Source organism: Petromyzon marinus, assembly GCF_048934315.1.
Source record: "Petromyzon marinus isolate PM22_M1 ecotype Great Lakes invasive population chromosome 83 unlocalized genomic scaffold, UKy_Petmar_22M1.pri1.0 chr83_unloc.2, whole genome shotgun sequence".
Taxonomy (NCBI): Eukaryota; Metazoa; Chordata; class Hyperoartia; order Petromyzontiformes; family Petromyzontidae; genus Petromyzon; species Petromyzon marinus.
In genome coordinates, this window is record NW_027422635.1 from 549,913 (window position 1) to 569,149 (window position 19,237).

Genomic DNA, 19,237 nt, shown 5'->3' on the forward strand with positions numbered 1-19,237 from the left:
GTGTGGTAGTCACTGTGTGTGTGTGGTAGTCACTGTGTGTGTGGTAGTCACTGTGTGTGTGGTAGTCACTGTGTGTGTGTGTGGTAGTCACTGTGTGTGTGTGTGTGGTAGTCACTGTGTGTGTGTGGTAGTCACTGTGTGTGTGTGGTACTCACTGTGTGTGTGGTAGTCACTGTGTGTGTGGTAGTCACTGTGTGTGTGGTAGTCACTGTGTGTGGTAGTCACTGTGTGTGTGGTAGTCACTGTGTGTGTGGTAGTCACTGTGTGTGTGGTAGTCACTGTGTGTGTGGCATTCACTGTGTGTGTGTGTGGTAGTCACTGTGTGTGTGTGTGGTAGTCACTGTGTGTGTGTGGTAGTCACTGTGTGTGTGGTAGTCACTGTGTGTGTGGTAGTCACTGTGTGTGTGTTAGTCACTGTGTGTGTGTGGTAGTCACTGTGTGTGTGGTAGTCACTGTGTGTGTGTGGTAGTCACTGTGTGTGTGTGTGGTAGTCACTGTGTGTGTGGTAGTCACTGTGTGTGTGTGTGCTAGTTACCGTGTGTGCTAGTTACCGTGTGTGCTAGTTACCGTGTGTGCTAGTTACCGTGTGTGGTAGTTACCGTGTGGTAGTCACTGTGTGGTAGTTACCGTGTGTGCTAGTTACCGTGTGTGCTAGTTACCTTGTGTGGTAGTTACCGTGTGTGCTAGTTACCGTGTGTGCTAGTTACCGTGTGTGCTAGTTACCGTGTGTGCTAGTTACCGTGTGTGCTAGTTACCGTGTGTGCTAGTCACCGTGTGTGCTAGTTACCGTGTGTGCTAGTCACCGTGTGTGCTAGTTACCGTGTGTGCTAGTCACCGTGTGTGGTAGTTAACGTGTGTGGTAGTTACCGTGTGTGCTAGTTACCGTGTGTGCTAGTTACCGTGTGTGCTAGTTACCGTGTGTGCTAGTCACCGTGTGTGCTAGTCACCGTGTGTGCTAGTCACCGTGTGTGCTAGTTACCGTGTGTGCTAGTTACCGTGTGTGCTAGTTACCGTGTGTGCTAGTCACCGTGTGTGCTAGTCACCGTGTGTGCTAGTCACCGTGTGTGGTAGTTACCGTGTGTGCTAGTCACCGTGTGTGCTAGTCGCCGTGTGTGCTAGTCACCATGGTGGTAGTTACCGTGTGTGCTAGTTACCATGTGTGCTAGTTACCGTGTGTGCTAGTTACCGTGTGTGCTAGTTACCATGTGTGCTAGTCACCGTGTGTGGTAGTTACCGTGTGTGCTAGTTACCGTGTGTGCTAGTCACCGTGTGTGCTAGTTACCGTGTGTGCTAGTTACCGTGTGTGCTAGTCACCGTGTGTGCTAGTCACCGTGTGTGCTAGTTACCGCGTGTGCTAGTTACCGTGTGTGCTAGTTACCGTGTGTGCTAGTCACCGTGTGTGCTAGTCACCGTGTGTGCTAGTTACCATGTGTGGTAGTTACCGTGTGTGCTAGTTACCGTGTGTGCTAGTCACCGTGTGTGCTAGTCACCGTGTTGTTACCGTGTGTGCTAGTTACCGTGTGTGCTAGTTACCGTGTGTGCTAGTTACCGTGTGTGCTAGTTACCGTGTGTGCTAGTCACCGTGTGTGCTAGTCACCGTGTGTGCTAGTCACCGTGTGTGCTAGTTACCGTGTGTGCTAGTCACCGTGTGTGCTAGTTGCCGTGTGTGCTAGTCACCATGGTGGTAGTTACCGTGTGTGCTAGTTACCATGTGTGCTAGTTACCGTGTGTGCTAGTCACCGTGTGTGCTAGTCACCGTGTGTGCTAGTCACCGTGTGTGCTAGTCACCGTGTGTGCTAGTCACCGTGTGTGCTAGTTACCTTGTGTGCTAGTTACCGTGTGTGCTAGTTACCGTGTGTGCTAGTTACCGTGTGTGCTAGTTACCGTGTGTGCTAGTCACCGTGTGTGCTAGTCACCGTGTGTGCTAGTCACCGTGTGTGCTAGTCACCGTGTGTGCTAGTTACCGTGTGTGCTAGTTACCGTGTGTGCTAGTTACCGTGTGTGCTAGTCACCGTGTGTGCTAGTCACCGTGTGTGCTAGTCACCGTGTGTGCTAGTTACCGTGTGTGCTAGTCACCGTGTGCGCTAGTTACCGTGTGCGCTAGTCACCGTGTGTGCTAGTCACCGTGTGTGCTAGTCACCGTGTGTGCTAGTTACCGTGTGTGCTAGTCACCGTGTGTGCTAGTCACCGTGTGTGCTAGTTACCGTGTGTGCTAGTCACCGTGTGTGCTAGTCACCGTGTGTGCTAGTTACCGTGTGTGCTAGTTACCGTGTGTGGTAGTTACCGTGTGTGCTAGTCACCGTGTGTGCTAGTTACCGTGTGTGCTAGTCACCGTGTGTGCTAGTTACCGTGTGTGCTAGTTACCTTGTGTGGTAGTCACCGTGTGTGCTAGTTACCGTGTGTGCTAGTCACCGTGTGTGCTAGTTACCGTGTGTGCTAGTCACCGTGTGTGCTAGTTACCGTGTGTGCTAGTCACCTTGTGTGGTAGTCACCGTGTGTGCTAGTCACCGTGTGTGCTAGTTACCGTGTGTGCTAGTTACCGTGTGTGCTAGTCACCGTGTGTGCTAGTTACCGTGTGTGCTAGTCACCGTGTGTGCTAGTCACCGTGTGTGCTAGTCACCGTGTGTGCTAGTCACCGTGTGTGCTAGTCACCGTGTGTGCTAGTTACCGTGTGTGCTAGTTACCGTGTGTGCTAGTTACCGTGTGTGCTAGTCACCGTGTGTGCTAGTCACCGTGTGTGCTAGTCACCGTGTTGTTACCGTGGTGCTAGTCACCGTGTGTGCTAGTCACCGTGTGTGCTAGTCACCGTGTGTGCTAGTCACCGTGTTGTTACCGTGTGTGCTAGTTACCGTGTGTGCTAGTTACCGTGTGTGCTAGTTACCGTGTGTGCTAGTTACCGTGTGTGCTAGTTACCGTGTGGTAGTCACCGTGTGTGCTAGTCACCGTGTGTGCTAGTCACCGTGTGTGCTAGTTACCGTGTGTGCTAGTCACCGTGTGTGCTAGTTACCGTGTGTGCTAGTCACCTTGTGTGGTAGTCACCGTGTGTGCTAGTCACCGTGTGTGCTAGTCACCGTGTGTGCTAGTCACCGTGTGTGCTAGTTACCGTGTGTGCTAGTTACCGTGTGTGCTAGTTACCGTGTGTGCTAGTTACCGTGTGTGCTAGTCACCGTGTGTGCTAGTCACCGTGTGTGCTAGTCACCTTGTGTGGTAGTCACCGTGTGTGCTAGTCACCGTGTGTGCTAGTTACCGTGTGTGCTAGTCACCGTGTGTGCTAGTTACCGTGTGTGCTAGTCACCGTGTGTGCTAGTCACCGTGTGTGCTAGTCACCGTGTGTGCTAGTTACCGTGTGTGCTAGTTACCGTGTGTGCTAGTCACCGTGTGTGCTAGTTATCGTGTGTGCTAGTCACCTTGTGTGGTAGTCACCGTGGTGCTAGTTACCGTGTGTGCTAGTCACCGTGTGTGGTGGTTACCGTGTGTGCTAGTCACCGTGTGTGCTAGTCACCGTGTGTGCTAGTCACCGTGTGTGCTAGTCACCGTGTGTGCTAGTCACCGTGTGTGCTAGTTACCGTGTGTGCTAGTCACCATGTGTGCTAGTCACCGTGTGTGCTAGTCACCGTGTGTGCTAGTCACCGTGTTGTTACCGTGGTGCTAGTTACCGTGTGTGGTAGTCACCGTGTGTGCTAGTCACCGTGTGTGGTAGTTACCGTGGTGCGTTACCCTCTGGTTATCACCGCAGCGAGGAGCGTAGTGAGACCCAGGCCCTGCGGTTACAGCAGGATGAGGCCTACCTCGTCAGCCTGCGGGCCGACCAGGAGAAGGAGCGGCTGCGACGTGAACGGAGGGACGCTGAGGAGCGTGAGAGTCAGCGGAGGGACGCTGATGTGGAGCGTGAGGCTCAGCGGAGACAGGTCACTAACTACATCACTGTCACTACTACTACACTAGTACTATACTATCACTACTACTATTACACTATCACTACTACTACACTACTACTACACTAGTACTATACTATCACTACTACTAAGCTGAGGAGCGTGAGAGTCAGCGGAGAGACGCTGATGTGGAGCGTGAGGCTCAGCGGAGACAGGTCACTAACTACATCACTGTCACTACTACTACACTAGTACTATACTATCACTACTACTACACTAGTACTATACTATCACTACTACTACACTAGTACTATACTATCACTACTACTACACTATTACACTATCACTACTACTACTATAGTATCACTACTACTACACTATCACTACTACTACACTGAGGAGCGTGAGAGTCAGCGGAGAGACGCTGATGTGGAGCGTGAGAGTCAGCGGAGACAGGTCACTAACTACATCACTGTCACTACTACTACACTAGTACTATACTATCACTACTACTACACTAATACTATACTATCACTACTACTACACTAGTACTATACTATCACTACTACTAAGCTGAGGAGCGTGAGAGTCAGCGGAGAGATGCTGATGTGGAGCGTGAGGCTCAGCGGAGACAGGTCACTAACTACATCACTGTCACTACTACTACACTAGTACTATACTATCACTACTACTATTACACTATCACTACTACTACACTACTATACTAGCACTACTACTATCACTACTATACTATCACTACTACTACACTACTACTACACTAGTACTATACTATCACTACTACTATATCACTACTACTACACTATAACTACACTACTACTACACTACTACTACTACACTAGTACTATACTATCACTACTACTACACTACTACTACACTACTACTATAACTATCACTACTACTACACTACTACTACACTACTACTACTACACTAGTACTATACTATCACTACTACTATATCACTACTACTACACTATAACTACACTACTACTACACTACTACTACTACACTAGTACTATACTATCACTACTACTACACTACTACTATAACTATCACTACTACTACACTACTACTACACTACTACTACTACACTAGTACTATACTATCACTACTACTACACTAGTACTATACTATCACTACTACTACACTAGTACTATACTATCACTACTACTACACTAGTACTATACTATCACTACTACTACACTAGTACTATACTATCACTACTACACTAGTACTATACTATCACTACTACTACACTAGTACTATACTATCACTACTATTCTATCACTACTACTACACTAGTACTATACTATCACTACTACTACACTAGTACTATACTATCACTACTACTACACTACTACTACACTAGTACTACTACTACACTAGTACTATACTATCACTACTACTACACTATCACTACTACTACACTGTCACTACTACTACACTAGTACTATAATATCACTACTACTACACTAGTACTATACTATCACTACTACTACACTAGTACTATACTATCACTACTACTACACTAGTACTATACTATCACTACTACACTAGTACTATACTATCACTACTACTACACTAGTACTATACTATCACTACTACTACACTACTACTATACTATCACTACTACTACACTAGTACTATACTATCACTACTACTACACTAGTACTATACTATCACTACTACTACACTAGTACTATACTATCACTACTACTACACTAGTACTATACTATCACTACTACTACACTAGTACTATACTATCACTACTACTACACTAGTACTATACTATCACTACTACTACACTAGTACTATACTATCACTACTACTACACTAGTACTATACTATCACTACTACTACACTAGTACTATACTATCACTACTACACTATCACTACTACTACACTATCACTACTACTACACTAGTACTATACTATCACTACTACTACACTATTACTACTACTACACTAGTACTATACTATCACTACTACTACACTAGTACTATACTATCACTACTACTACACTATTACTACTACTACACTATTACTACTACTACACTAGTACTATACTATCACTAGTACTACTATACTATCACTACTACTACACTATCACTAGTACTACTACTATACTATCACTACTACTATACTATCACTAGTACTATACTATCACTACTACTACTATACTATCACTACTACACTACTACTACACTAGTACTATACTATCACTACTACTACACTAGTACTATACTATCACTACTACTACACTAGTACTATACTATCACTACTACACTATCACTACTACTACTACTATACTATCACTACTACTACACTAGTACTACACTGTCACTACTACTACACTAGTACTATACTATCACTACTACTACACTAGTACTATACTATCACTACTACTACACTAGTACTATACTATCACTACTACAATATCACTACTACTATACTATCACTACTACTACACTAGTACTATACTATCACTACTACTATAATACTACTACACTATCACTACTACTACTACACTACTACTATACTATCACTACTATCACTATCACTACTACTACACTATCACTACTACTACTACACTACTACTATACTATCACTACTATCACTATCACTACTACACTATCACTACTACTATACTATCACTACTACTATACTATCACTATCACTACTACTACACTAGTACTATACTATCACTACTACTATACTATCACTATCACTACTACTACACTAGTACTATACTATCACTACTACACTATCACTACTACTACACTAGTACTATACTATCACTACTACTAAGCTGAGGAGCGTGAGAGTCAGCGGAGAGACGCTGATGTGGAGCGTGAGGCTCAGCGGAGACAGGTCACTAACTACATCACTGTCACTACTACTACACTAGTACTATACTATCACTACTACTACACTAGTACTATACTATCACTACTACGCTGAGGAGCGTGAGAGTCAGCGGAGAGACGCTGATGAGGAGCGTGAGGCTCAGCGGAGACAGGTCACTAACTACATCACTGTCACTACTACTACACTAGTACTATACTATCACTACTACTACACTAGTACTATACTATCACTACTACTACACTAGTACTATACTATCACTACTACTAAGCTGAGGAGCGTGAGAGTCAGCGGAGAGACGCTGATGTGGAGCGTGAGGCTCAGCGGAGACAGGTCACTAACTACATCACTGTCACTACTACTACACTAGTACTATACTATCACTACTACTACGCTGAGGAGCGTGAGAGTCAGCGGAGAGACGCTGATGTGGAGCGTGAGGCTCAGCGGAGACAGGTCACTACATCACTGTCACTACTACTACACTAGTACTATACTATCACTACTACTACACTAGTACTATACTATCACTACTACTACACTAGTACTATACTATCACTACTACTACACTAGTACTATACTATCACTACTACTACACTAGTACTATACTATCACTACTACTACACTAGTACTATACTATCACTACTACTACACTAGTACTATACTATCACTACTACTACACTAGTACTATACTATCACTACTACACTGAGGAGCGTGAGAGTCAGCGGAGAGACGCTGATGTGGAGCGTGAGGCTCAGCGGAGACAGGTCACTAACTACATCACTGTCACTACTGCTACACTAGTACTATACTATCACTACTACTACACTAGTACTATACTATCACTACTACTACACTAGTACTATACTATCACTACTACACTGAGGAGCGTGAGAGTCAGCGGAGAGACGCTGATGAGGAGCGTGAGAGTCAGCGGAGACAGGTCACTAACTACATCACTGTCACTACTACTACACTAGTACTATACTATCACTACTACTACACTAGTACTATACTATCACTACTACTACACTAGTACTATACTATCACTACTACTACTATACTACTACTACTATACTATCACTACTACTACACTATCACTACTACTACACTAGTACTACACTATCACTACTACTACACTAGTACTATACTATCACTACTACTAAGCTGAGGAGCGTGAGAGTCAGCGGAGAGACGCTGATGAGGAGCGTGAGGCTCAGCGGAGACAGGTCACTAACTACATCACTGTCACTACTACTACACTAGTACTATACTATCACTACTACTACACTAGTACTATACTATCACTACTACTACACTAGTACTATACTATCACTACTATTACACTATCACTAGTACTATACTATCACTACTACTATACTACTACACTATCACTACTACTACACTATAACTACTACTACACTATCACTACTACATCACTATCACTACTACTACACTATCACTACTACATCACTATCACTACTACTACACTATCACTACTACACTAGTACTACACTATCACTACTACTACTACACTACTACTACTACACTAGTACTATACTATCACTACTACTACACTATCACTACTACTACACTATCACTACTACTACACTAGTACTATACTACTACACTATCACTACATCACTATCACTACTACTGCACTACTACTATACTATCACTACTACTATTACACTATCACTACTACTACTACTACACTACTATACTAGCACTACTACTATCACTACTACTACACTACTACTACACTAGTACTATACTATCACTACTATATCACTACAACTACACTATTACTACACTACTACTACACTACTACTACTACACTAGTACTATACTATCACTACTACTACACTACTACTACACTACTACTATAACTATCACTACTACTACACTACTACTACACTACTACTACTACACTAGTACTATACTATCACTACTATTACACTAGTACTATACTATCACTACTACTAAGCTGAGGAGCGTGAGAGTCAGCGGAGAGACGCTGATGTGGAGCGTGAGGCTCAGCGGAGACAGGTCACTAACTACATCACTGTCACTACTACTACACTAGTACTATACTATCACTACTACACTACTACACTAGTACTATACTATCACTACTACGCTGAGGAGCGTGAGAGTCAGCGGAGAGACGCTGATGAGGAGCGTGAGGCTCAGCGGAGACAGGTCACTAACTACATCACTGTCACTACTACTACACTAGTACTATACTATCACTACTACTACACTAGTACTATACTATCACTACTACACTGAGGAGCGTGAGAGTCAGCGGAGAGATGCTGATGAGGAGCGTGAGGCTCAGCGGAGACAGGTCACTAACTACATCACTGTCACTACTACTACACTAGTACTATACTATCACTACTACACTAGTACTATACTATCACTACTACTACACTAGTACTATACTATCACTACTACTACACTAGTACTATACTATCACTACTACTACACTAGTACTACACTATCACTACTACTACACTAGTACTATACTATCACTACTACTACACTAGTACTATACTATCACTACTACTACACTAGTACTATACTATCACTACTACTACACTAGTACTATACTATCACTACATCACTATCACTACTACTACACTACTACTACTACACTAGTACTATACTATCACTACATCACTATCACTACTACTACACTACTACTACACTACTACTACTACACTAGTACTATACTATCACTACTACTACACTAGTACTATACTATCACTACTACTAAGCTGAGGAGCGTGAGAGTCAGCGGAGAGATGCTGATGTGGAGCGTGAGGCTCAGCGGAGACAGGTCACTAACTACATCACTGTCACTACTACTACACTAGTACTATACTATCACTACTACTACACTAGTACTATACTATCACTACTACACTGAGGAGCGTGAGAGTCAGCGGAGAGACGCTGACGAGGAGCGTGAGGCTCAGCGGAGACAGGTCACTACATCACTGTCACTACTACTACACTAGTACTATACTATCACTACTACTACACTAGTACTATACTATCACTACTACTACACTAGTACTATACTATCACTACTACTACACTAGTACTATACTATCACTACTACTATCACTAGTACTACACTATCACTACTACTACACTAGTACTATACTATCACTACTACTACACTAGTACTATACTATCACTACTACTACACTAGTACTATACTATTACTACACTAGTACTATACTATCACTACTACTACACTAGTACTATACTATCACTACTACTACACTAGTACTATACTATCACTACTACTACACTAGTACTATACTATCACTACTACACTATCACTACTAGTATACTATCACTACTACTATACTATCACTGTCACTACTACTACACTAGTACTATACTATCACTACTACTACACTAGTACTATACTATCACTACTATTACACTATCACTACATCACTGTCACTACTACTACACTAGTACTATACTATCACTACTACTACACTAGTACTATACTATCACTACTACTACACTAGTACTATACTATCACTACTACACTGAGGAGCGTGAGGCTCAGCGGAGACAGGTCACTAACTACATCACTGTCACTACTACTACACTAGTACTATACTATCACTACTACTACACTAGTACTATACTATCACTACTACTACACTATCACTACTACACTATCACTACTACTACACTAGTACTATACTATCACTACTACTACACTAGTACTATACTATCACTACTACTATCACTAGTACTACACTATCACTACTACTACACTAGTACTATACTATCACTACTACTACACTAGTACTATACTATCACTACTACTACACTAGTACTATACTATCACTACTACTACACTATCACTACTACTACACTATCACTACTACTATACTATCACTACTACTACACTAGTACTACACTATCACTACTACTACACTAGTACTATACTATCACTACTACACTAGTACTATACTATCACTACTACTACACTAGTACTATACTATCACTACTACTATAATACTACTACACTATCACTACTACACTAGTACTATACTATCACTACTACACTAGTACTATACTATCACTACTACTACACTAGTACTATACTATCACTACTACACTATCACTACTACTACACTAGTACTATACTATACTATCACTACATCACTATCACTACTACACTATCACTACTACTACACTAGTACTATACTATCACTACTACACTGAGGAGCGTGAGAGTCAGCGGAGAGACGCTGATGAGGAGCGTGAGGCTCAGCGGAGACAGGTCACTAACTACATCACTGTCACTACTACTACACTAGTACTATACTATCACTACTACTACACTAGTACTATACTATCACTACTGCTACTACACTAGTACTATACTATCACTACTACTACACTAGTACTATACTATCACTACTACTACTACACTAGTACTATACTATCACTACTACTACACTAGTACTATACTATCACTACTACTACACTAGTACTATACTATCACTACTACTACACTAGTACTATACTATCACTACTACTACACTAGTACTATACTATCACTACTACTACACTAGTACTATACTATCACTACTACTACACTATCACTACTACTACACTATCACTACTACTACACTAGTACTATACTATCACTACTACTACACTAGTACTATACTATCACTACTACTACACTATCACTACTACACTATCACTATCACTACTATACTATCACTACTACACTAGTACTATACTATCACTACTACTACACTATCACTACTACACTATCACTACTACACTATCACTACTACACTATCACTACTATACTATCACTACTACACTAGTACTATACTATCACTACTACTACACTATCACTACTACTACACTCACTACTACACTATCACTACTACACTATCACTATACTATTACTACTACTATACTACTACTATAGTATCACTACTACTATTACACTATCACTACTATTATTACACTATCACTACTACTACACTTTCACTACTACTATACTATCACTACTACACTACAACTAGTACTATACTAGTACTATACTACTACTACACTATCACTACTACTACTACACTATCAAAAGTACTACTACTATACTATCACTACTACTATACTATCACTACAACTACACTAGTACTATACTATCACTACTACTACTATACTATCACTACTACACTACTACTACTACACTACTATACTATTACTACTACTACACTAGTACTATACTGTCACTACTACTACACTAGTACTATACTATCACTACTACTACACTAGTACTATACTATCACTACTACTACACTAGTACTATACTGTCACTACTACTACACTAGTACTATACTATCACTACTACTACACTAGTACTATACTATCACTACTACTACACTAGTACTATACTATCACTACTACTACACTAGTACTATACTATCACTACTACTACACTAGTACTATACTATCACTACTACTACACTAGTACTATACTATCACTACTACTATCACTAGTACTATACTATCACTACTACACTGAGGAGCGTGAGAGTCAGCGGAGACAGGTCACTAACTACATCACTATCACTACTACTACACTAGTACTATACTATCACTACTACTACACTAGTACTATACTATCACTACTACTACACTAGTACTATACTATCACTACTACACTAGTACTATACTATCACTACTATACTATTACTATCACTACTACACTATCACTACTACTACACTATCACTACTACTACACTATCACTACTACACTATCACTACTACACTATCACTACTACTACACTAGTACTATACTATCACTACTACACTAGTACTATACTATCACTACTACACTAGTACTATACTATCACTACTACTACACTAGTACTATACTATCACTACTACTACACTAGTACTATACTATCACTACTATTACACTAGTACTATACTATCACTACTACTACACTGTCACTACTACTACACTACTACACTAGTACTATACTATCACTACTACTATCACTAGTACTATACTATCACTACTACACTATCACTACTACACTACTACTACACTACTACTATACTATCACTACTACTATCACTACTACTACACTAGTACTATACTATCACTACTACTAAGCTGAGGAGCGTGAGGCTCAGCGGAGACAGGTCACTAACTACATCACTGTCACTACTACTACACTAGTACTATACTATCACTACTACTACACTAGTACTATACTATCACTACTACTATACTAGTACTATACTATCACTACTACTACACTAGTACTATACTATCACTACTACTACACTAGTACTATTCTATCACTACTTCTACACTAATACTATACTATCACTACTACTATACTAGTACTATACTATCACTACTACTACACTAGTACTATACTATCACTACTACTACACTAGTACTATACTATCACTACTACTACACTATCACTACTACTACACTATCACTACTACTACACTAGTACTATACTATCACTACTACTACACTAGTACTATACTATCACTACTACTACACTAGTACTATACTATCACTACTACTACACTATCACTACTACACTATCACTACTATACTATCACTACTACACTAGTACTATACTATCACTACTACACTATCACTACTACACTATCACTACTACACTATCACTATCACTACTACACTATCACTACTATACTATCACTACTACACTAGTACTATACTATCACTACTACTACACTATCACTACTACTACTACACTATCACTACTACTACACTATCACTACTACTACACTATCACTACTACACTATCACTATACTATTACTACTACTATACTACTACTATAGTATCACTACTATTATTACACTATCACTACATCACTATCACTACTATACTTCTACACTATCACTATCACTACTATACTACTATACTATCACTACTACTATTACACTATCACTACTATTATTACACTATCACTACTACTACACTTTCACTACTACTATACTATCACTACTACACTAGTACTATACTAGTACTATACTACTACTACTACACTATCACTACTACTACTACACTATCACTAGTACTACTACTATACTATCACTACTACTACTATACTATCACTACTACACTACTACTACTACACTACTATACTATCACTACTACTACACTAGTAGTATACTATCACTACTACTACACTAGTACTATACTATCACTACTACTACACTAGTACTATACTATCACTAGTACTACACTAGTACTATACTATCACTACTACTACACTAGTACTATACTATCACTACTACTACACTAGTACTATACTATCACTACTACTACACTAGTACTATACTATCACTACTACTACACTATCACTACTACACTAGTACTATACTATCACTACTACTACACTAGTACTATACTATCACTACTACTACACTAGTACTATACTATCACTACTACTACACTAGTACTATACTATCACTACATCACTATGACTACTACTACACTATCACTACTACTACTACTACACTATCACTACTACTACACTACTACTATACTATTACTATCACTACTACTATACTATCACTAGTACTATACTATCACAGCTACTACTATACTATCACTACTACTATACTATCACTGCTACTACTATACTATCACTACTACTACTATACTATCACTACTACTATACTATCACTGCTACTATACTATCACTACTACTACACTACTATCACTACTACTATACTATCACTACTACTACTATACTATCACTACTACTATACTATCACTACTACTACACTATCACTACTACTACACTATCACTACTACTACTACTACATCACTATCACTACTACTATACTATCACTACTACTACACTATCACTACCACTATACTATCACTACTACTACTACACTATCACTACTACTACTACATCACTACTACTACTACATCACTATCACTACTACTACTACACTATCACTACTACACTATCACTACTACTACACTATCACTATACTGTCACTACTACACTACTACTACTAAACTGTCACTACTACTATACTACTACTACACTATCACTACTACTACACTACTACTACACTACTACTACACTATCACTACTACACTATCACTACTACTACACTAGTACTATACTATCACTACTACGCTGAGGAGCGTGAGAGTCAGCGGAGACAGGTCACTAACTACATCACTGTCACTATTACTACACTACTATTACACTATCACTACATCACTATCACTACTATACTATCACTACTACTATTACACTATCACTACTACTACACTATCACTACTACTATACTATCACTACTACTACACTACTACACTATCACTACTATACTATCACTACTACTATACTATCACGACTACTACACTACTACACTATCACTACTACTACACTAGTACTATACTATCACTACTACTACACTACTACACTATCACTACTACTACACTATCACTACTACTACACTAGTACTATACTATCACTACTACTATCACTACTATACTATCACTACTACACTATCACTACTACTACACTATCACTACTACTACACTATCACTACTACTACACTATCACTGCTACTACACTATCACTACTACTACTATTACACTATCACTACATCACTGTCACTACTACTACTACACTACTACTACTATACTATCAATACATCACTGTCACTACTACTAGTATACTATCACTACTACACTACTATACTATCACTACTACACTACTATACTATCACTACTACACTACTACTATACTATCACTACTACTACTACACTATCATTACTACTACACTACTACTATACTATCACTACTACTACTATCACTACTACTACACTATCACTACTACTACACTATCACTACTACTACATTATCACTACTACTACTACACTACTACACTAGTACTATACTATCACTACTACGCTGACGTGGAGCATGAGACTCAGCGGAGACAGGTCACTACATCACTATCACTACATCACTATCACTACTACACTATCACTACTACTACACTATCACTACTACTATACTATCACTACTACATCACTATCACTACATCACTGTCACTACTACACTACTACTATCACTACTACACTATCACTACTACTATACTATCACTACTACTACACTACTACACTATCACTACTATACTATCACTACTACTATACTATCACGACTACTACACTACTACACTATCACTACTACTACACTAGTACTATACTATCACTACTACTACACTACTACACTATCACTACTACTACACTATCACTACTACTACACTAGTACTATACTATCACTACTACTATCACTACTATACTATCACTACTACACTATCACTACTACTACACTATCACTACTACTACACTATCACTACTACTATACTATCACTACTACTACACTAGTACTACACTATCACTACTACTACACTAGTACTATACTATCACTACTACACTAGTACTATACTATCACTACTACTACACTAGTACTATACTATCACTACTACTATAATACTACTACACTATCACTACTACACTAGTACTATACTATCACTACTACACTAGTACTATACTATCACTACTACTACACTAGTACTATACTATCACTACTACTACTATACTACTACTACTATACTATCACTACTACTACACTATCACTACTACTACACTAGTACTACACTATCACTACTACTACACTAGTACTATACTATCACTACTACTAAGCTGAGGAGCGTGAGAGTCAGCGGAGAGACGCTGATGAGGAGCGTGAGGCTCAGCGGAGACAGGTCACTAACTACATCACTGTCACTACTACTACACTAGTACTATACTATCACTACTACTACACTAGTACTATACTATCACTACTACTACACTAGTACTATACTATCACTACTATTACACTATCACTAGTACTATACTATCACTACTACTATACTACTACACTATCACTACTACTACACTATAACTACTACTACACTATCACTACTACATCACTATCACTACTACTACACTATCACTACTACATCACTATCACTACTACTACACTATCACTACTACACTAGTACTACACTATCACTACTACTACTACACTACTACTACTACACTAGTACTATACTATCACTACTACTACACTATCACTACTACTACACTATCACTACTACTACACTAGTACTATACTACTACACTATCACTACATCACTATCACTACTACTGCACTACTACTATACTATCACTACTACTATTACACTATCACTACTACTACTACTACTACACTACTATACTAGCACTACTACTATCACTACTACTACACTACTACTACACTAGTACTATACTATCACTACTATATCACTACAACTACACTATTACTACACTACTACTACACTACTACTACTACACTAGTACTATACTATCACTACTACTACACTACTACTACACTACTACTATAACTATCACTACTACTACACTACTACTACACTACTACTACTACACTAGTACTATACTATCACTACTATTACACTAGTACTATACTATCACTACTACTAAGCTGAGGAGCGTGAGAGTCAGCGGAGAGACGCTGATGTGGAGCGTGAGGCTCAGCGGAGACAGGTCACTAACTACATCACTGTCACTACTACTACACTAGTACTATACTATCACTACTACACTACTACACTAGTACTATACTATCACTACTACGCTGAGGAGCGTGAGAGTCAGCGGAGAGACGCTGATGAGGAGCGTGAGGCTCAGCGGAGACAGGTCACTAACTACATCACTGTCACTACTACTACACTAGTACTATACTATCACTACTACTACACTAGTACTATACTATCACTACTACACTGAGGAGCGTGAGAGTCAGCGGAGAGATGCTGATGAGGAGCGTGAGGCTCAGCGGAGACAGGTCACTAACTACATCACTGTCACTACTACTACACTAGTACTATACTATCACTACTACACTAGTACTATACTATCACTACTACTACACTAGTACTATACTATCACTACTACTACACTAGTACTATACTATCACTACTACTACACTAGTACTACACTATCACTACTACTACACTAGTACTATACTATCACTACTACTACACTAGTACTATACTATCACTACTACTACACTAGTACTATACTATCACTACTACTACACTAGTACTATACTATCACTACATCACTATCACTACTACTACACTACTACTACTACACTAGTACTATACTATCACTACATCACTATCACTACTACTACACTACTACTACACTACTACTACTACACTAGTACTATACTATCACTACTACTACACTAGTACTATACTATCACTACTACTAAGATGAGGAGCGTGAGAGTCAGCGGAGAGATGCTGATGTGGAGCGTGAGGCTCAGCGGAGACAGGTCACTAACTACATCACTGTCACTACTACTACACTAGTACTATACTATCACTACTACTACACTAGTACTATACTATCACTACTACACTGAGGAGCGTGAGAGTCAGCGGAGAGATGCTGACGAGGAGCGTGAGGCTCAGCGGAGACAGGTCACTACATCACTGTCACTACTACTACACTAGTACTATACTATCACTACTACTACACTAGTACTATACTATCACTACTACTACACTAGTACTATACTATCACTACTACTACACTAGTACTATACTATCACTACTACTATCACTAGTACTACACTATCACTACTACTACACTAGTACTATACTATCACTACTACTACACTAGTACTATACTATCACTACTACTACACTAGTACTATACTATTACTACACTAGTACTATACTATCACTACTACTACACTAGTACTATACTATCACTACTACTACACTAGTACTATACTATCACTACTACTACACTAGTACTATACTATCACTACTACACTATCACTACTAGTATACTATCACTACTACTATACTATCACTGTCACTACTACTACACTAGTACTATACTATCACTACTACTACACTAGTACTATACTATCACTACTATTACACTATCACTACATCACTGTCACTACTACTACACTAGTACTATACTATCACTACTACTACACTAGTACTATACTATCACTACTACTACACTAGTACTATACTATCACTACTACACTGAGGAGCGTGAGGCTCAGCGGAGACAGGTCACTAACTACATCACTGTCACTACTACTACACTAGTACTATACTATCACTACTACTACACTAGTACTATACTATCACTACTACTACACTATCACTACTACACTATCACTACTACTACACTAGTACTATACTATCACTACTACTACACTAGTACTATACTATCACTACTACTATCACTAGTACTACACTATCACTACTACTACACTAGTACTATACTATCACTACTACTACACTAGTACTATACTA

The 19,237-nt window shown here is 39.5% G+C and overlaps 1 protein-coding gene across 1 annotated transcript in view; it reads left to right on the forward strand.

Annotated features, from left to right (window-relative positions):
• Positions 1-19,237, forward strand: part of LOC116938298 (FAS-associated factor 2-A-like) — a 103,567-nt gene that overhangs the window by 58,831 nt on the left and 25,499 nt on the right. The window contains exon 6 of the mRNA XM_076058984.1: positions 3,737-3,908. Within this exon, the coding sequence (XP_075915099.1) occupies positions 3,737-3,908 (172 nt within the window). The remainder of the gene's footprint in view (positions 1-3,736; positions 3,909-19,237) is intronic.